The sequence below is a fragment of the Parus major genome, chromosome 17 (genome assembly GCF_001522545.3).
Source record: "Parus major isolate Abel chromosome 17, Parus_major1.1, whole genome shotgun sequence".
Lineage (NCBI taxonomy): Eukaryota > Metazoa > Chordata > Aves > Passeriformes > Paridae > Parus > Parus major.
This window is the reverse complement of record NC_031785.1, coordinates 2,318,471-2,343,844: the sequence shown is the minus strand read 5'-3', so window position 1 is coordinate 2,343,844 and position 25,374 is coordinate 2,318,471. Positions and strand designations below refer to the sequence as shown.

At 47.8% G+C, this 25,374-nt stretch overlaps 1 protein-coding gene across 2 annotated transcripts; it reads left to right on the top strand.

Annotated features, from left to right (window-relative positions):
• Positions 1–4,081: 4,081 nt before the first annotated feature.
• On the top strand, positions 4,082–22,525 carry UBAC1 (UBA domain containing 1). 2 transcript variants are annotated; one of them, XM_015645158.2, is made up of 10 exons: positions 4,082–4,467; positions 8,666–8,786; positions 9,011–9,084; positions 9,803–9,910; positions 10,486–10,588; positions 11,236–11,344; positions 12,522–12,753; positions 13,949–14,035; positions 14,740–14,878; positions 17,155–22,525. In XM_015645158.2, exons 1-10 carry the CDS (start codon positions 4,330–4,332, stop codon positions 17,268–17,270), a joined length of 1,227 nt encoding a protein of 408 aa, XP_015500644.1. In that variant the 5' UTR covers positions 4,082–4,329; the 3' UTR covers positions 17,271–22,525. The 2 variants fall into 2 exon arrangements, with proteins under 2 accessions (XP_015500644.1, XP_015500643.1); XM_015645157.2 differs by having other exon boundaries at positions 4,277–4,467; positions 10,471–10,588.
• Positions 22,526–25,374: the final 2,849 nt, after the last annotated feature.

The window sequence follows — 25,374 nt, the reverse complement described above, 5'->3', positions numbered from 1 at the left end:
TGCATGCTGCCGACAGTGCTGCCAGCCTCCTTCTTGTCCCCCTGTGTTGTTTTGTCATCTCTGCACTATCACCAATTCATCACAAAGGCAACTGAACTCGCCGATGTCCACCCACCGGGTGACTTTGTCTTCGCTACTCTATGACTTCTAAATTAAATTGTCAAAACACATTACTGAGAAAAATATCGTGAAGGGGAAGTTCTTTACCCTTTTCTCCCAGCTGAAGAGAGAATGTGTTTGATTTGGAGAAAGCATGTCTGCTTCATTATCCCTCCCGTTATCATATTTCTTCCCTCGGCAGCGGCAGGAAAAGAGTCGATACACAAGTCTTGGATGACATGATGGAGCATCCCACAGGAGTTGTCTCGATAAATTCTGAGATTGCCCAGGAAAAGCTGGGGGTGGGGGGGTGGTGTGTGTAATTTTCACTCTCTTTTATTCCTCCCACTCTCAGACAATTTAAAAGAGATTACGGGGTTTGCTGGTGTGGATTCCCCCGAGCTGGATGTTCCCACTCTGCCAGCACTGGTTGGTTTGGAACCAGCTCCTTGGAGTCCTTGCAAGAGAAGAAAGGAGATGGGACTGGGGATGGCACAGGTCCTGCTCCCACAGCTCTGCTCCTTGAATCCCAGAGTGGGTTGGATTGGGAGTATTGGGAGGAACCTTAAAGCTCATCCCATTCCACCCCTGCCATGGCAGGGACACCTCCCACTATCCCAGGCTGCTCCAACTCCTGTCCAGCCTGGCCTTGGGCACTTCCAGGGACTGAGCAACCTGTGCCAGAGCCTCCCCACCCTCACAGAGAAGGATTCCTTCCTCAAATCCCATCTAACCCTGCTCTCTGTCAGGTGAAGCCATTCCCCCTTGTCCTGGCACTCCACCCCTGTGAAAAGTCTCTTTTTGTGCTCCTCGTTGGCTCCCTGGGATTTTGTTTTCTGCAGGAATCAGCACTAGCACTGAGCTGCTCCCCTGCTATTTCCTGCACTCAGGGGGTGCTGTGGGCTCTGTCCCCAGTCCCCTGGCTCTGCTGTCCCCAGGCCAAGGCTGGGGTACAGGGAAGGGTCCTGCTGCTGGATACAACCACGGAAAATAATTCCCCTGGGGATGTTGGAACAAGAGGAGCCTTTCCTCAAAGGGAAAGAGCTGTTGGTTCCCCCTTTTCTCATTCCCACGTTGGTCTCGGGGCATAATGGATCAGCCATAAAAAGCAAGTAACACATTGTGCACTCATTCTTTTGGCTTTGGACAATATCAACATAATAGACACATATTGTTTATTTATTCTGCTGTAGAGCAAGGCAAGGAGGCAGTGCCCAATGTTTAGATGGGATATTTTTAAATGCTCCCATTCCCTGGGCCCTTATGATGCATTAGCCATCAGTAGTCAAATTGCCTCGTATTTGCAATTTTATGGGTTCATTTTGTCAAGCACACAGGAGCTGCATTCAAAGCACAGAAATAAACCATTCCACTTATGTTAGGCAAAATCTGCTTCTACACAAGCAATGTAGAGAAAGTAGAAATCTCTTTTTTTCCTCTGCCTCTGCTCCAGATTCATCCCCAGATATTGCTTCTCCTTTGCAGCAGCAACCACTGAGAGCCCCTTGATGGCTGTGGAAGGTCCTGGGCACACCAAGAGCTCTACAGCTCTGGATTTATCCTGCTGGGAGATCACTCTCTGCTCCCCAGGTGGTTTCAAATAACTCCCAGCAAAGCCTTATCCTGGTTGTCCCCAGCCCCAGGGGCTCCGAGTGGCGCTTCCCAAGCCAGTCCCAGATTTCAGCTCCCTCTGTAGAGCAGGGAAAAGTTTCAGGGAGCAAAACCACCGTGAAATCAGCGGGAAAGAGAAGTTTTCAGAGTGGATTTGGTGGCCAGGACGTGTCCATCACAAGGACTTGGGGTCACCCCACTGCCACCCTGGGCCCCTGCGCTGTCCCCTCCTGCCAGCCCAGGAGCTCCAGCGCCGCATTTTTGGGAACAAAACTCGAGTGATTATTCCCAAAGGGAGCTGCTGCTGGAGGAGAGTTTGAGAGCAGGAATTTGCTCCCTCTCGTGGGCTCTGGGGCTGGCGGCTGAGCTCGGCACAGCAGAAAGGGATGGGATTCCTTGGCATGTTGGAAAGTGGGATAGGAAATGTCCCGTGTGAGCTCTGGGAGATTAATGTCCAGCACAGACATCTGGCCTTGGCTTGGGGCTGCGTGGGACAGCATTTGGCAGCCCTAAATTAACTCTGTTTTTTGATGGCATCGAGTTTTGGCTCTCCAAAGCTCTCAGCTCCTCCTCACACAACACTTCATTGCTTTTATTGTCTCTGGGCTTAATTCCATCAGGATTTCTTTCTGTTTCAGCTGCTCTTTAACCAACTCCACACCCCGTGTGCAGCATGGACATTGCAGGGCTCGCTCTCAGGGACGAATATACCAGAGATTCCTCTTCTTTTCAGAACAAGAACAGCTCCATTTCATAAATCCATAAAACCCCAGCAGCTACAGTGCCTGTTTTCCATTTCCAGCCCCCTTTAATGGTGTATTTAACACTAAAAAACCCCACAGCATGTCAGGCTGCAGGAAAGAGTGGGAAAACAAGTCAGAGCATCCGTGGTGTGCAGAGAGAGCACGGCCAGCCCTGCTCAGCTGCTTATGCTGGGATTTTGTTGTTGTTGCTGGGCACAGACAGATCCTGGTGCTTCCTGTGGTGCTGTGCAGAATTCCCCATCTGACACAGCTGGGACAGAGGTGACACAGCTGGGACAGAGGTGACACAGCTGGGACAGACCTGACACAGCTGGGACAGAGGTGACACAGCTGGGACAGAGGTGACACAGCCGGGACAGGTGTGACACAGCCGGGACAGGTGTGACACAGCTGGGACAGGTGTGACACAGCCGGGACAGAGGGAGGTGACACAGCTGGGACAGAGGTGACACAGCTGGGACAGAGGTGACACAGCCGGGACAGAGGTGACACAGCCGGGACAAAGGTGACACAGCTGGGACAGAGGTGACACAGCCGGGACAGAGGGAGGTGACACAGCTGGGACAGAGGGATGTGACACAGCCGGGACAGGGGGAGGTGACACAGCCGGGACAGATGTGACACAGCTGGGACAGAGGTGACACAGCTGGGACAGAGGGAGGTGACACAGCTGGGACAGATGTGACACAGCTGGGACAGACCTGACACAGCCGGGACAGACCTGACACAGCCGGGACAGAGGTGACACAGCCGGGACAGAGGTGACACAGCTGAGACAGATGTGTTTTGGGGCTGTCGGAGCCCCAGAATGCCTCCACCCGAAACCCACACTCTCAACCTCTGCAGCTGGAAGACAAGGGAGCCACTTCTTCAGTGAATTTATTGCTTTTAATTTAAATAAATAGGTACTTTAAACTCGCGAAAACTTTGCAACTCTTGCTGAACTTGAGCCCAAGTGATCAGCGCAGCTCGGGCAGGAGCCGTAGGAAATAACACGGTCTGAATAACACATTCAAAGTTTTAATAATAAAATACAAAAAGAAACTCCCGCTGGCCGGGAATCGAGTCCCACAGGGAAGGAAGGACGGGAGCGGGCCGGGAACCGGCGGCCCTCGGGCCCCCTCTAACGGCCCGCGGGGGAACTCCCGCTGCTCCCGGCAGCTCCATCCCGCCCCGCTCGGGACAGCAGCATCTCCCCGGTGCCTCCCGGTGTCCCCGGAGTGTCCGCGACCCCTCAGCCCCGCCCGGGCCGCCATAGGGACCCCCGAGCCCGCGGGACGGAACTACAGCTCCCGGCATGCACCGGGCAGCGCCGCAGTCCCAGCGCGCACCGGGATGGGCGATCCCACAATGCACCGGGGCAACGCCATGTTAACTGCGGCGCAGAGGAGCCGTTGATAAACCGTCTTAAACGTCATTAAACGTCATTAAGTATCATTAATCGTTATTGAAGGTTTATTAAAGGTTCATTAAAGATTGAACACCTTAACTGCCGGCCCAGGGGCGTGAAGTGGGAGGGGGTTTCTATGCCTTCACTTCCGGAGGAGCCCACCGCGGTAGAACTACATCTCCCAGCATGCCCCCGCGGTGCACAGCATTTCCGTTTCCGGCCGCGGCGGGAGCGCCGCCGTGTCCCCGGAGGGACGGCGGGGCCCGGGCGGTGACACCGGCGGTGACACCGGGCAGGGCCGGGCCGGGCACAGCCACCGCCGCGCTCCCCGCGCCGCCCGGGCCGGGCCGCCGCTCCCCCGGGCCGGGCGGGGTCACCTTCATGGGCGGGCGGGAGCGCGCGGCGCTGCCCGGGGCCTGCTGAGGCGGCGGCGGGGGCGGAGCGCCGGGAGCGGGACCGGGGGCGATGTTCGTGCAGGAGGAGAAGATCTTTGCGGGGAAGGTGCTGAGGCTCCATGTGTGCACCATGGAGGGCGCCGAGTGGCTGGAGGAGGTGCCCGAGGACACCACGGTGGAGAAGCTCAAGGAGCGGTGCCTGAAGCACGTAAGGAGCGGGGACCGGGGGGTCGGGACCGGGAGCGCCCAAAACTCTGTGGGGATGGGGCTGGAAATCATCAGGGACCGAGGGAACGGCGGGAATGAACAGTCCGGGGGAAAGGAAAACTGTCCCGTGAGGAAAACTGATTTTTCCAACGTTCCGTAAAAGGCTTTAAAAAGAGGGGTTAAAAATCAGCAAAAATCAGCTCAGGTGAATGGGTAGCTTTGTGTCCTGGTTTACTGTGTCTGCCTCCCCCTTCCCCGAATTACGTGAAACTGTTCCATAGAGAAAGAAGAGCTCTTTTTGGAGAGTTTTGTGTGTTGGGAAAGGAGGATTTGGGCAGAAATCCCTCGGTAATGTTTGGTTACAGAGTTCAGCGTGTGTTTTGCAGCGCTGTCAGGGATCCCCAGCTCCTGCCCGTGCTGTGGGAACTGCTGGAGTCCAGCCTGGTTTGTTTCTGTGTCTGAACAAAGAAGGACGGTAGGAACTAAGGAGGAGAAATTACCTGTTTTGTTAAAATCTTAGTGCAGCCTCACCCTGTGCTGGCACAGAACAGCTGAGGTGTTTTTTGGGGGAAGATCAGAGCTCTTCTGACGCTCTCCCTGTGCTTTCAACAATAAGATCTCGATGGAAGTGGCCAAAGGCTCAGTCCTTTGTCGCTGTGTGGAGGGGAAGAGGTGCCCAGAGCCGGGCAGAGCAGGGGAGCACAGGCTCTGTGCTGTGCCAGTGTCAGACCCACTGGTTTCAGAGCCACTGGGCTGAGTTTGGAGGCTCAGCCCCAGCTGGGTTTTGCTGTCCTGATTGACAAGAGCAGCGTGTGACACGGCCAGGAGCCTGGGGCCAGCACAGCCTGGCCTGGCAGCTGCACTCCTGACCTGCTGCATTTCTTCCTGAGGGATGTGGAACTCTGGAGTTGGCAAAAGCTGGAGCCTCAGCTCCTCCCCGTGGGAGCTCAGTTCACTAAATCACATTTAATGGTGGGGGGGATTTGCCTTTGTAGTCTCACAGACTTCTTGTACATAAAACCTGTGCAATAGTAATTTGTAACCACTTAACTCCCATTTGAAGGGTTAAAGTTTTATTTCCTGGGTGAAATAAAGGTGTCCAGGAACCCTTCCAGTACCTGAAGGAAACAGGGAGAGAGGGATGGAGTTTTACAGGACAAGGGGAAATGGCTTCACACTGACAGAGAGCTGGTTTAGAGACAATTTGATAACTCAGGGTGATGCTTGATTTCAATTTCTGCTGCTTTGTGCAAAAATCCATCCTGGGGTGGATTTGCATAACCATAATGGGTAATAAATAGTTTTATGGAGGGGGAAAATGGACCAGGAAAAATCATTGCTCCTGCTTATACACTGAATCTTGATAACATCTTGAGATAATTTCTGCAGCCACCTCTTCCAAGAGGCTGATAATTATGTTCCTGAATGTCTCTGGAATCATTCTTTCAGGGGGCAGAGGGGGATGTTTGTAACAGGTTGCAACTGGGAAAGTGGCCACTTTTCCCTCCATAACCTTCAGATGCTGGCTGATCTCTGAGGTGCCACTCCTGGTGACTTTATTTCCCCCAAATTTGATGGGTTTGGTTCCTTTGTTAGACCAAAAAATAAACCTCTCCAACTGTTTTTTCTCCTTACCTGAAACATTTGTTTAAACAGATGGTTTAAGCCACCCAAGTTTAATAGGAGGGAATGTAAGGGCTGTTTTCAAATGTTTCTGTTATTATAAGCAAACCAAAAAAAGAGCTTTTTTTGTATTTTAAAACAAACAAAGCCTTGTGATTTACCAGGATTCCAAGCTTTGCAAAAGGTGTTTGGCATCACCAGGGCTTAGGATTTCATCAGTTGCTTGGGCACCTGTGTCAAATGTTTGTCCCCTGCTAGGCAGAGCAGCCTGCTGGGAGCTCCAGAATTTAAAACAGAAGGTGAGAATGAGTAAAGGCACTGCTGGTCAGGTTTTTTTTTTTATTTCTAGGGCATTTAAAATGTGAAGATAAGCCAAATGTTTCACTCAGCAGCCTCTTTGGTGTCTGTAGTGCCCATATCTGCCCTACTATTCTCTGCAGTTGTTATTAAAGTGGTTGGAAGAGAAGGAAATAAGAATTGGTGCCCACAGAACTTTAATTTTTCTGCTTAAACTTTTACCTGATTCATTTTATGATTAATTACTGCCCACATTTATTATGTGATTGTGCCTCCTGTGTCCCATACTCCTTTGTATGTGCTGGGGGAAATGGAAGTAGTGTGTCCACCCCAAGCACACCTCCCAGCTGCCCTTTTCAGCTTCTCTTCCCCTCAGGATCTGTAACAGGAATATTCTGAGCTTGTTTGCAGAGATGTTCCACTGATGTACCCAGGCACTTTGGGCACCTTATCAGATCCATTACAGGAGGTGCTCCCAGCTGTTAATGTGTTCTTTGGCCTTGGTTCAGCACTTCATGAGCTGGAAGGTTCCTGAGAAGCTCCTGTTAGACAAAGCAACCCTCAGATATTCTCACCTCAATCTCAGTGAGGCATCAGAACCAAACCCAGCTCCAGGTGAGGGACTGGAATTGAAGAGTTTTGTTTGGATAAACAGCAGCAGGGAGCTGAGCTTTCCATCAGTGGCAGCCAGCAGGAAAGGTGAAGATGGACTAAAAAGGCTCCTCTGCAGGAGGCTGGTGATGAACAGCACTAAATGCTCCACCACAATTAGGGATTTCAGTGGGATTTCTGGGAATGGCTGTGTTGCACAAAAGGTGAACACTCCTCTGCAGACACGGTGAAAGTGGCTTGGTAGAACATTTAGAAGTGTCATTAAAAGCTGTTTGCTGTGAGCAGAGCAGGGAATGGCAGTGTGAAGTGTCCTGTTTTGTGGTGAGAACAGCAGCAGCAATTACATGTTGTTATTTCTAATTTTGCCTTTCTGGAATTGCAAGCACTTTGCTTTTCTTTTTTGCACTCAAACAAATTGGAAGCCTCTAGATGCACTGATGGAATAATGTTCCTGAAATCTCTCACTGTGCATCTGGAGCCACTCTGGTGTGAGGAGGAGGCAGCTCAAGGCCTGTGTGAGCACTCTTTTTTTAGGATTTGAACTGATTTCCTGGTGAATTAATTGACATGCAGTTTAGAATTCCAATAAGGGAATGAGCACCAAAAAAAAAAAAAAATAAAATCCATTGTATTCTGATTATTTATGGTTGGGAGGAAGAGCTGTGAATGGAACTTTGGTTCAGCCCTTTCAGCAGGAGCCCAGGTTAGGGCTCCAGCAGCCAAATCTCTTGATTTCAGCTTGGAACAAGGTGCAGAAACTGCCCAGTTTAAGGTCAGATAAACCAAAATCACTGCTGGCAGTGCCTTGCTTACTCTGAGAGTAAATAATAATTATGAGGTGAAGCAGGGAGTCTTTCCTGTTTGGACACTCCAAATGAGAACATGCATCATTCCAGCCTTCCCTCCTGTAAAACACTGCTGCTCTTGGTAGATTTGCATTTTTATTTTGTGAAACCAGTTTCTGAGGGACCTCTGTGATCAGAATTAACATAGCAGTGGGTCCTGGAGCATCCTTGCTTTGCTCCAAATCTCCAGCACTTCCAGAATTTAGTGAGATGTCCTGAGAAAGCACAAATCCACTCACACAGGCACAAATCAAACCTCATTTTCTTTAATAAAATGCTTTATGTGTACTGACCCTGGCTTAAGCACTTGAGAAGCCAGGAAATGATGATGCAGAGTTTGTGTGTGGAGAATCCTGAGTGCCAAGTGGTTTCTGTTTTCTGATGATGCCTTAAGTTTTAGCTTTCATATTTTTCACATTCTAGGTGTGTGGTTTTGAGCTTTGTATTAAGTGTTAGTGAGCTGTCTTCAAAACAGTTCCTTTTTTAGCTTGATACCAAGGACAATCATTACAAGTTTCAGGCCCAAAAGCATGAACAACAGTGGATTGAAGAGAGAAAACAAGATTCATAATCTGAAGCTGTAATTGGACAATTAACCCTGATATATAAAAACTTATAAAAATTTGAGACCTCATGACCATTTTTTGTGACCATTTTGGGTCCATCTTGGGGGTAGCCCTGGCCAGGCTCTTGTACTGCCCAAGGTGTATCCTTTAAGGCCTTTCAATAAATCCCTGCTTTATTCTGAACTCTGTCCAGCCTCTGCTCTAGGTCAGCCCTCTCCAGGCATCGCTGATCTGCTGTGTTTATTGTCTCTTGCAGTGTGTTCCTGGCAGCTTGGAGGATCCCAAAACTGTGACACATCATAAGCTGATCCATGCTACTTCTGAGAAGGTGCTGACAGACACAAAAACAGTGTTGGAAGAGAACATTCAGGACAGAGGTGAGATTGTCTGGCTTTGAATCCTGTCAGGCTGGAAGGAGGAGCTTGGGTTTCATCTGGCAAATCCCACACCTTTTTAAGATTTTCTCTCTGCTTTGACATAGGAGGCTAAATAAATGGAACTAAATCAAAATTCATCTCCAGGAACAGTTGAATTTGAGGGGTGTCTTGCAGTTGCTGCTCTCCCTGACTCTCTAACCTGTGGCACTGTCCTTCTCTCACAGACGTGTTGCTGCTGGTCAGGAAGCGTGCCCCAACGCTGCTCCCCAAGATGGCAGATGTGGTTGCAGAGGAGAAGGTGAGTCTGAAACACTTTGGATTAATTGCTTTATTGATGATATGTGGAAGGGCTATTGTGATGTACTGTCCTTGGAGAGGCAGATGCTGCCAGGTAAATTCTACAGGAATTGCTTTCTATTTCTTCCAAACTTAGAGGAGGCTGATTTTGCATTTTTAACTGTCATTCTGAAAACATGTGCCTTAAAATAATGTGAAAATGTTATAGATTTGATCTTTGAACTAATGTCTAATAACTAAAATACAGTTCAGCAAGTGCCTTAGTTTGTTAGAAAACCCAAAGAAATATGTTGGCTTGCTGTCAGGTTGTCTTCTGCCTTCAGGTCTGTTTGGCTTGTGACCCTCTAACCAACCTCTGGAGCTGGAATGTTGCCCCTCACTGTTTTATTTTGCTTTGTTGGAGTTGTTCCTGAGGGTCAGGATGGTGTTTATGCATGTTGATGTATCACATAAACTCAGAGGCCTCCAAGTTCTCTGGGATACATCACTGTCCCTCTTTATGCTGGAATTTCCCTGCTTGTTTAGCTGTAAGGACTGAAAGTGGGGCAGCCCAACAGGCCCAGTTGAGCTCTGTAATTGCAGGATGACACTGGAGCTGTTAATCCATGGCATTACAAGTGACAGAGCACTGCTTGGTGTCTTGGGGAGGAATATGAAACTCTGTGCTGTGTTCTGTGGCTAATGGGTTATGAAACCTGCTGCTGTTCTCTTCCCTGCAGAGGAAGCAGGAGCAGAAGGCTCCTGACAAGGATGCCATCCTCAAAGCCACTGCCAACCTGCCTGCCCGCAGCGTGGACCGCACCGTGACCCACCACAACATGAGGGATGTAAGTGCTGCATCTGCCTTAACTCACACACCAATATCCAGTCAGGCTGTTTTACATTTAGGTATTATTTTTTATTAAATACAGCTCTCTTTCCTCTATAAGAGAGGTTCAGATGCCTGCAATGTGTATTAAATAGCTTAAGGGTTAGACACGGCTCATGGTATTTAATGATAATACTGTCCTAAATTGTGCTTCAGAATGTTTTGTTTGTGCTTAGAAAAAGCCTCAGAGCATATTCAAGATCTGGAAAATGTGAAATTATGGGGATTTTTTTTAATTCAGTCTTAAATAAGTCAGGGGTTTCCTGTGGTTTATTTCCCTTCCTTGACCACTGCCCATAGGGTGTGGTAGAAATAGAAGGACCTCTCTGCCCAGGAGCTTTTACTTCCCTCTAACACTTCACAGGAAAGTCCCAGACCTCCTGAGAGACTAAACAATGAACATAAAGCCCTAATAAAGCAACTTTGTGTACAGAGGGCCAGGCTGCTGCTGTGTTACTAACAATAGATACATTAAGATTCACTGATGGCTGGTAACTTCCTGTCTAAATGCTTTGACAGTTTCCTTTCTTGCAGTTCCAGACAGAGCTCCGGAAGATTTTAGTGTCTCTCATAGAAGTTGCACAGAAATTGCTAGCACTGAACCCTGATGCAGTTGAACTATTTAAGAAGGCAAATGGTATGAACATATCTTTAGAGTTGCTAGTTCAGTCCTGGGAATTTGTTTTTGGAGCGTAGGAATTGGGCTCAGAGTGAAGTTCAGACACTGATGTGGCAGCAAAGTTGCTGAAAATTTTGTGGCAAATGTTTCACCTTGTGGATAAAAGTCATGGATATAAGAGGTCCCTTTGGGATGGGTGAGAAGTTCCATTTAAAAATTATTAGTAGGGATGGTAAAGAATAGTTGAAAACTCACAAGGATGTGGTAAAATGAGAAATGGTGGCTCTTGGGCTGGCAGGAAATGCTCATCCCTGAGATCTGCTGCAGCCAGGTCCAACTTAATTTCTAGAGAAATGCTTAATAGATCTTCAAAGATTCTCATATATTTAATTGTGTGGAAATCTCGTGGTCATGTGAGAGTTAGTGGCCTTTTGTTTGAGATCTTGAACACATCTGAACAAAGTCTTTGTCCTGGAAGAATCAATCTGAGCCAGAGCGAGCTGAGTGCAGCAAATTACATGATGAGGTGGCAAACTGGGGGCAGAAACAAAGGAAGGGATGGAAGAGAGAATGGGGGTTGAACTTCACACATGCCATTGCATTGACACAGGGGTTTATGTGAGCCTGGAGTGAATCTGAGCTCTGTTTTGTTTGTGTGTGTGCAGCCATGCTGGATGAGGATGAGGAGGACAGGGTGGACGAGATCGCGCTGCGCCAGCTCACTGAGATGGGCTTCCCAGAGAGCAGAGCTGTCAAAGCCCTCCGGCTCAACCAGTGAGTGTTCCAGCACCTGCCTGGCTCTGACTGCTTGTGCTTTAACACAGATTTGCATCTTTTTTGTCTCCTTATGTGGGTCACCTCAGTCGAGGTGGGAGAAAGCATTAACTGCAGTAAGTGCTGCCTCAGGTTCAGTGCAGGTGGCACAGGGAAGGGGGATCAGGGCTGGATGTGCTCTGTGGGTCACAGGGCTGCCAGGCTGGCACTGTTTCCATGTATCAAACTTGTATTTTCTTCAGCTTTCAAAGTCAGATTTTACAGAGGAAAGGGCAAACTTAGCTCATCCACACTGGTCTTTCAGCTGTAGAAGTACACTTGGTACTGATCTTTAAAAAGTTCCAATAGTATTGTGAAGTCCAGAGAGCAACTGCAGTGAAATAGGAGGTTGTGTAGAGCCCTTCTCATTCTCATGCCCCAAGAACAGCCAGCTGTACTGCCTCACTCCTCAGAGGGATTTGTTAGGCCATTCTTGAAAAATTTTGGTGCTAGAGGCCACAACATATTCCAGTCACACTTTTCCAGTATCTCAGGAAGAATTCCTCCCCTGCTGTCCTGCAGGTCTCATGTTGTAACAGAAATGCCAAATAGGCAAAGGCTTCCCCTGCCATGAACATGCAATAATTCCTGTGTGTCAAATGGAATTACACATTCCTTGCACAATTGTTGTGTTTGCTCTTTCCTTTCTACCTGTTGGGAAGATGTGTTTGGGAACTCTGAGGATCCCTTAGCTGGAGCAGTTACACTGCACAGCAAGTGCTGGTGTCACACCACGGTGTCCCACTCCCTCTCCCTGAGGAACAGAGCTGTTGGCACCTGAGATGTGGCTCCAATGCAAATTTGGAACCTGCTTTGTTGGCAGTTCTGTCCACAGTTGCAAACAGCCAATGCTCCTTTGGGAAACAAAGCAGATTCTGCAGAGAGTGAAGTGACTCCCTCAGAAATGCCTTTTAAAATCTGGATTGCAGGTCCAAGCTGGACTTGGAGCCTCTTTTTTCCCAGATTCAGAGACAATTCTCCCCAGAGAACTGAGGTGCTCTGAGATTTGCTCCAAAACTTTATTTATGGGTTTTCAGGTGCTAATTAAGCTGCAGGTGCATCCACCATGGGAATGAAGGAATGCACGTGCAGCGCTGCTGTCGCGTTCCTCATCGCGCTGTTCCCGTGTGTTTTCCAGCATGTCAGTGACCCAGGCCATGGAGTGGTTGATAGAACACGCTGATGACCCTTCTGTGGATGCTCCTCTGCCAGGTCAGGCTCCTGCAGAAGCCCCAGCTGAAGGTGCAGCCTCCTCTGCTGAGGCAGCTGCAGGTCCCAGCTCGGAGGAGGGCGGGGAAGAGGCCAAGGATGAGCTGACGGAAATCTTCAAGAAGATCCGGAGGAAAAGAGAGTTTCGTCCAGACCCACGGGTGGGTGCTGCTTATCCCCTGTGGAACTGATGGGATTGGGAGGGATTTCATGGGCACCATGAAATGCAAATAAATGTTTAGTTAATAAATGAATGGGGCCTCTGGGTAGATGGGTATTGTGCTGGCTTGGCAGTATTTCAGTGGAGGTATTTAGGGAGTGTTTAAATTCAGGGATTTTACCTAAGGAATGCATTACTGTCTGGGATAGCAGGATCTACATGGAAAGCACCTGGAAACTCTCTGAGGGGGTTGAAGTGAGCTCCAGCATTGTTGTTTTCACTGCAGCACTGCAGGGATGGAAGGGTGGCAGGACAGGAGTAGGTCCTTGGCTGTAGAATAGGCTGGATGTGGCTCAGAAAACCCTGGACTAGTGCAAAGTGTCACTGCTCCTGTCAGGGAGTGGGAACTGGATGATCTCTAAGGTCCTTTCCAACCCAAACCATTCCATGGGTCTATGGAAAGGACAGAAGAACGTGATTGTTTTAGGGAACAAGGAAAAGTACCAGCAGCAGGTTGAAGTCTTGCAGCAAGGACAGAAGCTGCCCTTTTTTTAGAACACAGCATTAACTGCAGTGGCAATGTGTTGTTCTCCCACTGGGAGCACTCCAGGAGGGGCTCTGTGACACCTGGCACCTTGGGTTTACAACTGGCTCTTCTGAGATTTGGGTTAAGAGCTGTAAATGCATTTGATGGCCCAGGTGCAATTTCTAAACAATGAAAGATTCTCGTGCCACTGTCTGGATATGTCTGTCTGAATCCATCACACTCACCAGCAGTATAATGAATTTGGGAAAAGAAATTAAATGGGGTGAATAGAACCACAAATGCACATCAAGGCTGATCTGTCAGTGAGATGTGAACAAGAGTTTTGTGACAGGAGTTCCAAAATGAGTTTTTTTCCCCTCATTTTCCTTCTCTTTTCTAAGTACACTTGCTCTTTGTCTTGCATTTAGCCTCCAGTGTTGAGGGTAGGAACTGCCTTCACGCCTAAGATTCTTTTTTTCTTCCATAATAAAGACACTTTTGATATAGAATATTTGAAAACTTTGCTAATAAAATTACTGAGTGCTCTGCATATGGAAATAACGAGGGGGTTTTACTTCACGTGAAGCTGTGCACAGAAGGTGAAGGGATATGATTGCTGTCATTTCTGTTCTAAATGTAGCATTTATTAAGCTGTGGGGTTCTGCTCTAGGCTGTCATTGCCCTGATGGAGATGGGATTTGATGAAAAGGAAGTGGTGGATGCACTCAGAGTGAACAACAACCAGCAAAACGCAGCTGTGAGTACAACATCCTTCCCACCCCTTGCTGCTCCCAGGGTCTGTCCCACTGATGCTTCTCATCCTTGAACTGGATCATGTTTTGATCTGTCATAAACTCATCTCCTACTGGAGATTCAGGAGCACAAATTCTGTACCTCCTTGAAATTGGATACACAACTGGAATGACTACAAAGGGTTTGGGCTCCTCAGAGGAGCTTGGGCTTTGTGAGGTTGAGGCTGGGTTTTCAGAAAGCTTTTGGGAAACTCCCTCTCCACAGTCTGCAGAAGTTTGTGCTCTCAGGAGAAAGGAGAAAGGAGAAAGTATTCCCAAGACTGACTGGCTTAGGACAGGACTAAATGATCCAGGATAGATTCAAGTCATGCAGAGTGTAAATGACCATTTGGCAGCAATGCTGCCACAGTTTCTGGAATCAGAAAACAGGAAGTTTTTCCAAGATTGATTAGTCCCCTGCTATGTATTAAGGAAAATGTTGTGGACACAGCTGACAGCCAGAGAATCCTCTCTTCAGTATCCAGTGCTGGCTGCTGTTGGAGAGAGGATATTGGGTTGGGTGGTACAAATGAATGTGTGAAAAGAAATGTATAGCTCAGGCTTTAACTGGGAGAGGGAAAAGTATTTTTAAAATGCCACATTAACAAAACTTTTGAGTAGAGATGCTTTGGTTCTAATGAAATCTGATGTTCCTGCTGATTTCTTTCAGTGTGAGTGGCTGCTGGGAGACAGAAAACCTTCTCCTGAGGACTTAGATAAGGGCATTGACACCAACAGCCCTCTCTTCCAAGCCATCTTAGAAAACCCAGTGGTACAATTAGGGCTCACCAACCCTAAAACTCTACTAGGTAAGTCCTGTGTAGGCTCCTGCTGGATTTGCCAGGAAATCAAAGCAGAGATTATGATGACAGCTCCCTTTGGGGGACAGGGGCAGCTCTGGAGCCTTTTCCTCACTTGCAGCAGCTCTGCTGTTTGTTTGCTTCATCCTGCAGCTCAGCTGAGCCCAGAGCAGGCCTTGGGGCTGTCCCAGAAATGATTCTAATTCCCCAGGATTGCACTTGCTGAACTCAGAACTTTAATAGCTGCTGGCTGCAGTGCTTTTGTGGATTTAGGAGACCTTTTGTGTGATCCCTTTGGCCATGAGGGGAAAAATCAGGAATGTCTGTCTAGGACTCTGATTATTTCACAGAAAAAACAAGGCTGTCTCCTGCTGTGCAGCTCCCTGTGTGTGAGACCTGATCACTGAGACAGAAGAGAACTTGTGGAAAAGTATCCAAACAAGAAGGCTGAGCTAAGGCTTTGCCTATCAAAATGGAGATAAAATGGGAAAACACCCTTCCCCTTGCTTGGGTTTGAGCTCTGTGGTAAAGTCTGTGTGCTCAGGGTCAGAAAGGCTGTGGGCACAGCCTCTGCCCAGCTGAGGAGCCTGACAGAGCTCAAATCCCTGAGGAATTGCTTTTTGACAACACAGGACAATGACTGGCTCTGTTATGTAGATATAAAAAGTTCTGCATTTAATCTGTGGCTTCATAACTTATCTGAAGCAATGCTTTTAAATAAAGGCTGTGTGCACAGCTCATTCAACAGAGCCTTTAAAAATACTACTTTAAATGTAATTAGGAGAGTTTGCAAGTCTTTAAATAATTCAAGAGCAGAACCTTCCCACTCCTGATTTCTGAACAAATGGTCTCTTCATTTCCAACAGGGGTTCCACACTGCAGCTCAGAATATAAATAGAAAATGAAATGCCATTATAGGAGCTTGTGGAGCTTGGATGAACATCAGAGAATATATTACTAATGATACATCTGCAAATTGCTTATGTCACAGGTTTTAATAATGAGGGTTTGCATTTAATGAGTTCCTTACAGAATATCGATAAATCTTTAGTTTTAAGCTTGTGAGTCTGTGTAAAAGAAAATAGTTCAAGTGCTGAAAGGGGAGATCTGGGTTTTATTTTGGGCTTTCCTGGAGGCAAGTTACATGACCTTGAGCAAGGTATTAATGAGGAGCCTTTCAGAGGTGCTGGGCACTTCCAGCTCCCACTTGAGCTTTGTGCACTGACACTCCTGGGAAAATTAACCCTGACCTTGGGCCAGGCTCTTACAACACTGACATTTTGGTGACTGTGCAGCTGCTTTTTTAGTCCCATTCTGTGATGACTGGCTCCAAATGTCCAGGAGCCCAGCTCAGTGGCTGTCAAAGGGCTTAAATCAGTGCCTGGCCCATTCCTCTACCAGATTTGCAGCTCAGCTCTTGCAGTGGCTGTCTGGTTCCTTCAGCATGAGTAGAAGAGTCAACACTAGAAACAGTAAAAGAAAACAACAAAAAGGCAAACAAACAGCAAAGCTTATTGTAAAGACAGAATATTAATATTTGGACCACTGTCCCTGTTGAGAATTGAGGTAATTTTTCTGCACAGCCAATCTTTCCCTTTCTGCCTCCCTGACATCCCTGACTCTCCAGACATCAGGAAAGAGGAACAAGATGCTGCTTCTCTGGTGGCTTCAGGAGCCTCTATTAAAATACAGTGCTGAGATTTGGAGGCTGAGGGGGCTACACTTTGTGCTGGCATTGTGCAGCCTTTGGCACATCTGCTGCTGCTTCTGCTGGCTTGATTTCCTCTCCAGAGGATCCATAGGACAGCACAGGGAACAGGCAAGGGGTGACTGTGCTTCCCATGAGCTGTCTTGGTCAAGTACCAGGGAGGAAAAGGATATTGGTGCAAGAAATCCAGGCTGGGATGTGGAAAAAGCTTTGACCAGAGGAGTGGAGCTGCAGGAGAGGGTTCAGGAATGGATAAATTTCATGGCATCATCCTGGAGACCAAGGCCTGGACACATTTGTTAAGGCTTTACCTTTTCAGGCCCATGTCCTTGAGGTTTTGTGGGCTGGCCTGTAATCCAGGCCGAGTGTTTAATCACTGCTGTGAGTTTAGTGCTGAGAAGGGAGGAGAGCACAAAGCCTGTGGCATCACTGGGGCTGTGGACCCTTGGGAATGCACAACGTGTATCCCCACCATTTCTGGGCACTGCCTTTGAGCTGTAGCTGTTTCTCACTGTCCTGCTGTTGAAAGCTCCCAAACACTGGAGGACTAACTGTTACAATCCCTGTTTGTTGGCAGCCTTCGAGGATATGCTTGAAAACCCCTTGAACAGCACTCAGTGGATGAACGATCCTGAAACGGGGCCGGTGATGTTACAGATCTCCCGAATCTTCCAGACACTGAATCGCACGTAGAGGGAGCTGCCAGTGCACTGTGCCACTTCCCCCTGCCCCTCACTCCCCCTCCACCTCCACAGGAGGGTGCCTGGATGGTTGGGAAGGGGTGGATGGGAGGGAGGGAGGGAGGGAAGGGGGGAGATCCTGGCTGGAAGGGGTCTCTCACACGAGAGCTTTCGTAGTTACGGCCAACAGGAGTGAGTTGCCTTGTGGATTTAGTGTTAGTGGAAAAGGTTTGAGGATTTGTTTATGTTTTCAGGTATTAGGTTTAAAATAAAGTATATATATAAAAAAAAAATAGGAAAAAGGTTTTGTGAAAACACTTAAGAATCTGATTGTTGGAAAGAAATATTGCTCGTTCAAAAGGCCTGTGACAGTTTTCTGGCCAGTTTTTCTAGGATCTGGCTGGTGTTTACAAAAGGTCACTGACCACTAGCATAGGTTATTAATCATCTCCATACAGTATTAATTTATGGCTCTTATCAAATTGAAAAACTGCTTTTTAAAAAAAAAAAAAAAAGAAATTGATTCTTAGGAAATGTTTTTTAAAAGCCCAAATCTTGGGAAAGCAAGCACATTTCTATCCAAGCTTGTTTATCTGGCATTCTAATTTAAGCAGAATCATTCAGAGATGGAATTCTAATAAGTAGCATTACTTTTTCCTATTTATTTGCTGCATTAGTGTTGTTGCAGTCCCACTGGGGTTGTCCTTGCAGGAGGTTCTCTGTCAGGTACCATAAAGGTGCAGGATCTCTGTCACCACAGAATTCACCACATCAAGACTTGGATTCCCAAGGGGCTGCAATTCCTAAGCTCACACTCTGCCATATCCCATTGCAAGGAGGGATATGTTCACATAGTGGTTTTTTCCCCCATTTTTATGTGCACAGTTTTGGCAAGGGGCTTGTGGGAGTTTTATTCTGTTTACAAAAAAAAAAAAAGCAGCTGAATTGCATGGGGGGGTTGCTGGTGTTCTGTAAAGCAGCAGAACCGCACAGGTTTTTAATCTTGTTTAAGGTATTTAAAGCATGCTTGAAATTGCTGTCTTTGAGTTAGAAGTGGGTTTTCTTTATACTTATTTTTACCATGGTCATACCAAGAATGTCAGGCTGGGTCTTTCCTATTTTGCCAGAAGAGTGATTTGAGATTTCAGAGAGGATTTCTGAGCTATTAAGAACAGAACTCACTGTGAATATCCAGCTGGTGTTTTTGACTGAGCTCTGCAGGTGTTACTTTTTTAGCAGTCTGCTAAAAAAAGGGGTTTATTTTCAACTTAGTGAGATGTGATTGACATCTGTCATCATCCCTGCCATGCCTTGTGCTTCACAGCCCTGCAGAAAAGGCAGAAGAGGCAAATCTTGCAGAGAAACCAGGAGGAGACCCTGTCCTTCAACATCACAAAAGTGTTCTGTCAAACAGGGAGATCCTGAGCAGCTCTGCAAGTCACCTCTGAGGTGTGGGAGGGATTTGTGTGCAGTTGGAGTTTTTTTAAACAAAAATGCAGCAAGATGCAACCCGAAACCCTACAACAAGTTTTGGCCTGAACTTGGCATCTGCTCTGTGCTGTTATGCAGCTGAGGCACTGAAGTTGCCAATTTCTCATAATTAATATGAAGGGTGGGGAAATCAAAACCACCTGAGATTTTATCTTGTCTTACTATCCCAGGATTCTTTTATTTTTTTTTTATTTTGTAATTTCTTATTAAGCTTTACAGTTGATGACTGCTGAAATATTTACTTCTACATTTAGAAATTCCAAACTTTATAGAGATGCTTCTTCTGTTCAAATTGGACAGTAAAACCATTTTTGTGGGCTCTTGCTAAGAATAGACTGACAACATGACATGAAATTATAACCTTGTCCTGTAACTGAAGCCAGGAGCCTGATCCTGCACCCCAGTGAGCTCAGCACAGCCACTCATGAGTAGCTGTGTCTGAATGTTGTGGTCTTATGAAAGGTTTGGATTATTTAATCCCTTTTTTTTTTGCTTACTCCTGAAGCTTTTTTCCTGTAATAATACCAGAAGACTCTTCTGCTTGAAGCTTTTAATGTTAGAGAGAAATGTCCTTCTCTGCAGTCAGGATTCTGGTTAATATTCCTTTTAATGAGTGTTTTTAGGAGGAAAAGTTGGGGAAAACCACCCTGTAGTTTGGTGGGAGGTTTTTTGGCTTCTGAATGGATAAGGAGAGGTTCAGATTTAACAAATGTATCCTTTGGTGCAGCTGTGGCCCTTGAAGAATGTAAAGGCTTGGGAAATGCTGGGTTTGATTTCAGGAGTCCATGGTTGGACCGTGGAGCTCAGAGGGATAAAAGTGCTCAGAGAACTGAACTGGTTATAAAGTGTGGGGGAAACACCTGTAAAACAAATTATCCTCATATGGTACAAGGTGAGAATGCCCAGGTTCAGCAGCAGCAGTTGGGAGACCGTGGAGATAAAGGAATTCTGCATTTCAGGATGCTGGGAGGCTTGAGAAGATGTGGTTATTTCTGGAATTTGTTATTCCAGAGCTCAACACTTCCACAGCTGAAGTGTTGTTTGGGATGGCTTTAACAGAGAACATGGCTTGTGAGAACTGAAGTTTGCAGTGGCCAAAAGCTGAAGGAGACCAGAATTTAGGAGGTGTGGTGTTGGCAGCAAGGCACAGGAGTTGATTTAAACCCACCAAAAACTCCCCTGAGGTTGAAGGAATTGATTAAGACATCAGTGGTGCTGATTCTTCAATTACACCACAGGTTGTGTCCTGTCATCCCAGGGGTGGGATTGCTGCTTCATCCCAGAAAATGCAGAGGGGAGTTGAGTCCACTGTGCTTGGAGAGGCACAGATTGGCCCAGTTTTTAGAAAACCTGCAAAAATTGAGATGTCACCGCTCTGGAGCCATGGAGCACAAAGAACGTGTGTGGCTTTGCCTGGTGAGGAGCTGTCCTGTCCCTGGGTGCAGGAATGGGGGATCTGCTCCAAGGGGCAGTGAGAGATCCCTGAACACATGGGATAGACTTTTCTTAAATAAAACCAGCAGGTTTTGTGAGGAAGAACTGCTCCCAGCAGTGAGGATTGACAGGCTTGGGTCCTGTGCTTGCACTTTGGGTGTTCAAGCTCAAACTAGCACAGACATGTCAGAGTTAATTTTCTCTTAACATGGTCAAGGGAGTATTTGGAAGCCTGTGAGGTGGAGCAGGAAAGGGACGGGGTGGTGGGTGACTAATAATGTGATTCTTACAGTTCCTGCTCTTTGCCCCATTGGTAGCCAGACAGCTTTGTACCTTTTGATGTTGCAGGCCTCTTGCAAGTAGCCAGCTATTTATTGAAATATATCTAACTTAAAATTGTGTCATCAAAACACTGATCTTTTTAATGGCAATGTACTATATGGAAGTTTGTTCTCAGGGCTTCGTATTTATACTGTCTTTTTAGGGGGAAGCATTTAAAGGGATGTATTTGGAAAAAAGGCCAGTGGCTACTTTACAGCTTGGACCTTGATTGTCCTGACCTGTGAGCCCAAGCTAGTGTAACTCTCTTACTGAACCTCTCTCCCTGGTCCAGCCCAAAGAATCTGCCATTCCTCCTGTCCTGGTGAGCAGGGACATGAGTCTTCCTTTAGGATTGCTGCATCCCTCCATGGGAATGGTCACACGGGATGACCCCGCTGGGCTTTGCACCATTTCAAGGACGTTTGTGTTCTCCATGCAGCTGGAAAATTGACTTGCACAGTTCCCAAAGCAGCCATCAGGGCATTCCTCCTCTGGGAAGGTGTGAGGTTCTCTCCTGCACGAGTTCCAACACTTCCAGCTCCTGGCTGCTTCTTGGCAGCCCCTGTCACAGACCTGACCCAAACCTTGACACCCACCCCCCCTCTTTGCTTCCTCCTCTCCCGGAACCAAACTCGCATTTCAGAGATTGATTTTCATATCTGAGCAACTTTTTAGTGGTTATTGAAATCCTTTTTAGTTAGGACTGTTACAATTACTTTTTTTAGGCGTTCACACCAAAATAAGCATCGCACCAAACGAATGTATAGCGACACTGTCAGCAAACATTGCCTGTGGGAGAGGCACAGGTGACTGTCATCTCTGCTCCAGTGGCAGTTTTCCCAAAGGCTTGTGCACAGGATAGCTGGTGTTTCATCCAAAGTAACCACCCTGGTTTTCTACTTGTGATAATAAATACCATTTTCTATTACCCAACAGAACAGCAGCGCTTCTGGCTGGTGTTTCCATCCAAATGAGAGTCCTGGAGCTTTGGGGCTGGAGATCCTGCCTGGATCCCCCTCTCTGGGCCAGCTCCTCCTCAGGATTTGTGCTGGCTGTGGCAGGGTAGTGGGGGGCAATCCCACCTCCCTGCACAGGGTGTTACATCCATGTGAATGTTCCCATGGTGGTTCTCACCTCCATCCCCACATCCAGGTGTAGCAAAAGGGTTTTTTAAGGACCTCTTGCCCTAGATTTGAAGATCTTCAATGCAGATCCTGTTTGCAGCATGTGAACTTCAGTAAATGTAAATGCATTAAATTCTTACTGAATTTGGGTATAGTTTTATATCGTGCTCTGGGGAGAGGGAGGAAATTGGATCACGTTTTAAACGAAGCCCCACAAACCCAAGTGTCTCTGTTGCAGCAGGTAACAGAGGCCTGTAGAGATTTTTAATTTGCATATTTTTATCATGGCTTAATGAACTGTACACGAATGTGATTTGCTACCCAGCACTTCCCACGAGGCAGAACCACTAAAATTACATTGCAAGGTACTGACTTCACACTTTTTCATTTCACCTGTGTATACAACAATTAGGTACCACGTAGGATAACTTTGATCTGGCTCTGATGCCGGTGTGTGGCATGCACAGCTCTTCCTAAGGTGTAACATTACTTTTCTGAAGCTTAAACTAGGGCAGACATCCCTGAGCCTGTGGAATTTGGGATTCATTCTGGCCACGCTCGCGTGGGTCGCTGACCTCTCCCTGAGCAGGAAAACCAGCAGGATTTGCTCCCTGCAGAAATCCTCCAGGCCAAAAGCAAGGAATGCTGCTAATTTGTGATCATTTTAAGCAGTTGCTGTTGTGTTCTGAAATATATTCCTGGAAGTCAGGGAGGTGTTGGCAAAGCCAGACCTGTTCAGGCTGGAATTGTTTTGTGTGGAGATGGGGAAAACCCATGGCCGGGGCTGGAATGAATGCTGAGGCTTTAAACCTGCTCACACATAACCCCAGACACTGATGTTGTGTGTGCTGTACATTTATAATATATCTTCAAAATAAAGTTTTTTGATTTATTACAAGGTGTTTGGAACCATCATTTGCAGGAGCAGCAAAGGTTTGTGGATCCCTCTTGTTTGATGTTCCTTGCTGGGATTGTTTCTCAGAAAGTGGGGTATGAGATCTGGTCATCCAGAGTTTGTGCAGCAAATCCTGGTTCAGCAGCTGCTTTTGCACCTGGAAGTTCCTTCTCTGTTTTTCAGAAGTTTCACTTGGGGAGATTCATGACAAGGGCTTTGTGAAACACGATCTGGGGATCCCCTGGGATGTTCCAAGGCCATTGAAGATGGATTTATCTTGACAGTTGTTGACTGACAAATTGAAGTCTTTTCTTTCCCAACAAGGGAACCCTCATTAAGGAAAACAGCTCCAGCAAGCAGCAGCTGGTGGGATGCAGCGACTTGCACGTGACATAACCAAAATTCCCATCTGGCTGTCGTGGTGCCAGCGCTGCTGTGGGAAATCTGGGAAACACTTCCAAGCCTTGGCCCCCTCTTGTGGGTACCTTGGAGGCAACTGATGATGGTGTTAATGTGTGAGCTTATTTCTGTAAAGGAGAGAGAATCTGTAGACTGCATTTGGGGGATTTTTTTGGCAGTTGGGTTTTTTAATTAATTAGCATTTTCTTCCATGTTCAGGGCAAGGAACCTGCCAGCAGCCTGTTTATTTAGCAGTTACAGCAACTGCTGAGGAGTTCAGAGTGATTTTCATTGTGTCTCGTGAGGGATGGAGGATTAGAGTGTGAGACATCAAAATGCTGCATGTTCAGATCACGTTGGAAAATGTGGTGGTGTTAAATGCAGGTGGTTTTGGTGTCAGGCCCTAACTCAGATTTGCTGTAATGCACAGCTCAGCAGCAGGACAATTCAAAGGTCCAGCTCGCCACTAATTTAAAATTAAAACAAAAAAAAATTACCTTAAAGCAGCTTGGAATGTATCATCAGATAATGACACTTCTGAACCTAAACTGGTACAGCAGGTCTGGCCAGAAATCCACACCTTAAAAATGAAGAAGTGCTGCAGTGTGAGTGACAGGATGGGCTGTAATTGGTGTGTGTTCGGCAGCTCCCGCTGCGCCCTCGGCACAGGGCCGTGTCCCGGGGTGCTCCAGCAGGGATGAGGAGCAGCTCCAGCCCAGGAGCCGCCTCCAGCAGGGCCCAAATCCACCACAAAGGGCGGGGAAGGGAAGCACAGGTTGCACTTGGCAGTGGAGAAGCAGCTTGGTGTTGGCAAGGCGAGCCATTGCTGACAGCGCTGGGCTGTGGCGAGAGCCGTTCCCAGCCCTCCATGGGCGCTGTGCCGGTGCCATCCCAGCGGTTGGGCTGGGCTTTCTCCTTCCCTGTGTTCACTCTGTGCCATGAATTGGTGAGCATGGTCACACTGCCCCTTAAAGAGGAGCAGAATATTGTACAATTACCCATCAGCTCCTCTGGACCTTCTCCTGGAGAGGATCTCAGCGACTGCCCAGAGGAGCTGTGGCTGCCCCATCCCTGGAAGTGTTCAAGGCCAGGCTGGACGGGAATTGGAACAACCTTGTCTGGTGGCAGGGAGTGGAACAAGATGGTCTGTAAAGTCCCTTCCAATCCAAATCATTCTGGGATTCTGTGAAACAGATGGAAGCAGCAGATGCTTCCCCTGGGAGCTCCTGTGCCCTGACAGCCCAGTGAGCTCAGACCAGGCTGCCGTCCCCTTGGTGACAATCCTGTCATGTGCTCTCTGCTTGATCATGCCTTTTTTTAAAATTGATTTTATTATGAGGAATTGGCCAAAGGAAGCAGCAGCTCTGGAAGCTGCTGGGGATGGTTTGGTAGAGGGAAATTAGGTTTGGAGCAGAATTAAGGGAGAAATCGCTTTCTCTTGTAATTCAAAAGCTTTTGCTTCAGCTGTAGGACTTATGAGCTGGATGTTGGTCCTGGAAAATGGCTGGAAAGAGGGCAGGGCTGCAGTGCACTTGTGTCAGCTTGGTCCGAGTGCCAGCGAGTGTGACCCGAGCTGGGACACAGCCCGAGCCCTGCGGATCCAGTGTCACCAGGAATCCGGGCACTGGTGGAGCTGGGGCGGGGGACTCCAGTAACTCGAGATGTGCTGGACCAGACCACACTGGACTGAAATAAACCCAGAGAGGTGACCAGCTCTGTAAGCCAGGGCTGTGATTCAGATGCCTGGCAGAGGAGCTGGTGCCCAGATAAAAGGCCTGAGTTCAGAGCTGTGGTGCCAGGGGGTCACTGCTGGCTCTGGGTGCTGGGCTCCAGCGGCACTCCCAGCTGTGAGCTGCAGGTGGGCTGCAAACCCTGCACCCCGGGATGCAGCAGTGCAGCTTCCCCAGTGTCATAGGGAGAGTCCCAGCTCTCCAACAGGTTTTGTTAGCCATCCATCAGCAGTTGCATAAGGAGCTCTCCCACTCTGGGAAGCAGTGTGTGGAGCAGGAGCTGGTTCCAGCCGGGGCTCCGGGTGCACCGTGCGAGCGGTGGCTCCAGAGGCCTCACTCCTAATCCCTGGTGAGGGCTGCTGGAACCTCTTGGGGCTGTGCAGGTGTGTGGCTGCTGCTGCACCCCAAGACTGAATTATTCATGGTAGACTTGCCCTGCTTATGCATGATGTGGTTTCTTGGCCTTTATGAGCCGTAGCTGGGGCATAAACCACATTTATGTAGCTGTGAACCTCTATTTGTCCTGTGAGGAAAGGCTGCTCCCCAGGGAATCTGTGCCTGGGAGTCTCATACCCACAGCAGCTCCCACGCACCCCAAGTTTGGATGAATTATTTGTTGAGCTCCTCCTCGATGTGGCTGTGCAGGACAACTCCTGGAGCTGTGAAGCTCCAGGGCTGTGCTGACCCTGCTGCTTCAGCCATGCACAACCTCAGCCCCTTCCC

What these genes read in the sequence shown, in the direction of transcription:
- UBAC1 (XM_015645157.2), top strand. Translation starts at nt 4,330, where the DNA reads ATGTTCGTGCAGGAGGAGAAGATCTTTGCGGGGAAGGTGCTGAGGCTC. An exon ending in CCCACCACAACATGAGGGAT is followed by an intron (nt 9,911 to 10,470) that starts GTAAGTGCTGCA and finishes ATGCTTTGACAG; the next exon opens with TTTCCTTTCTTGCAGTTCCA. An exon ending in ACAACCAGCAAAACGCAGCT is followed by an intron (nt 14,036 to 14,739) that starts GTGAGTACAACA and finishes GATTTCTTTCAG; the next exon opens with TGTGAGTGGCTGCTGGGAGA.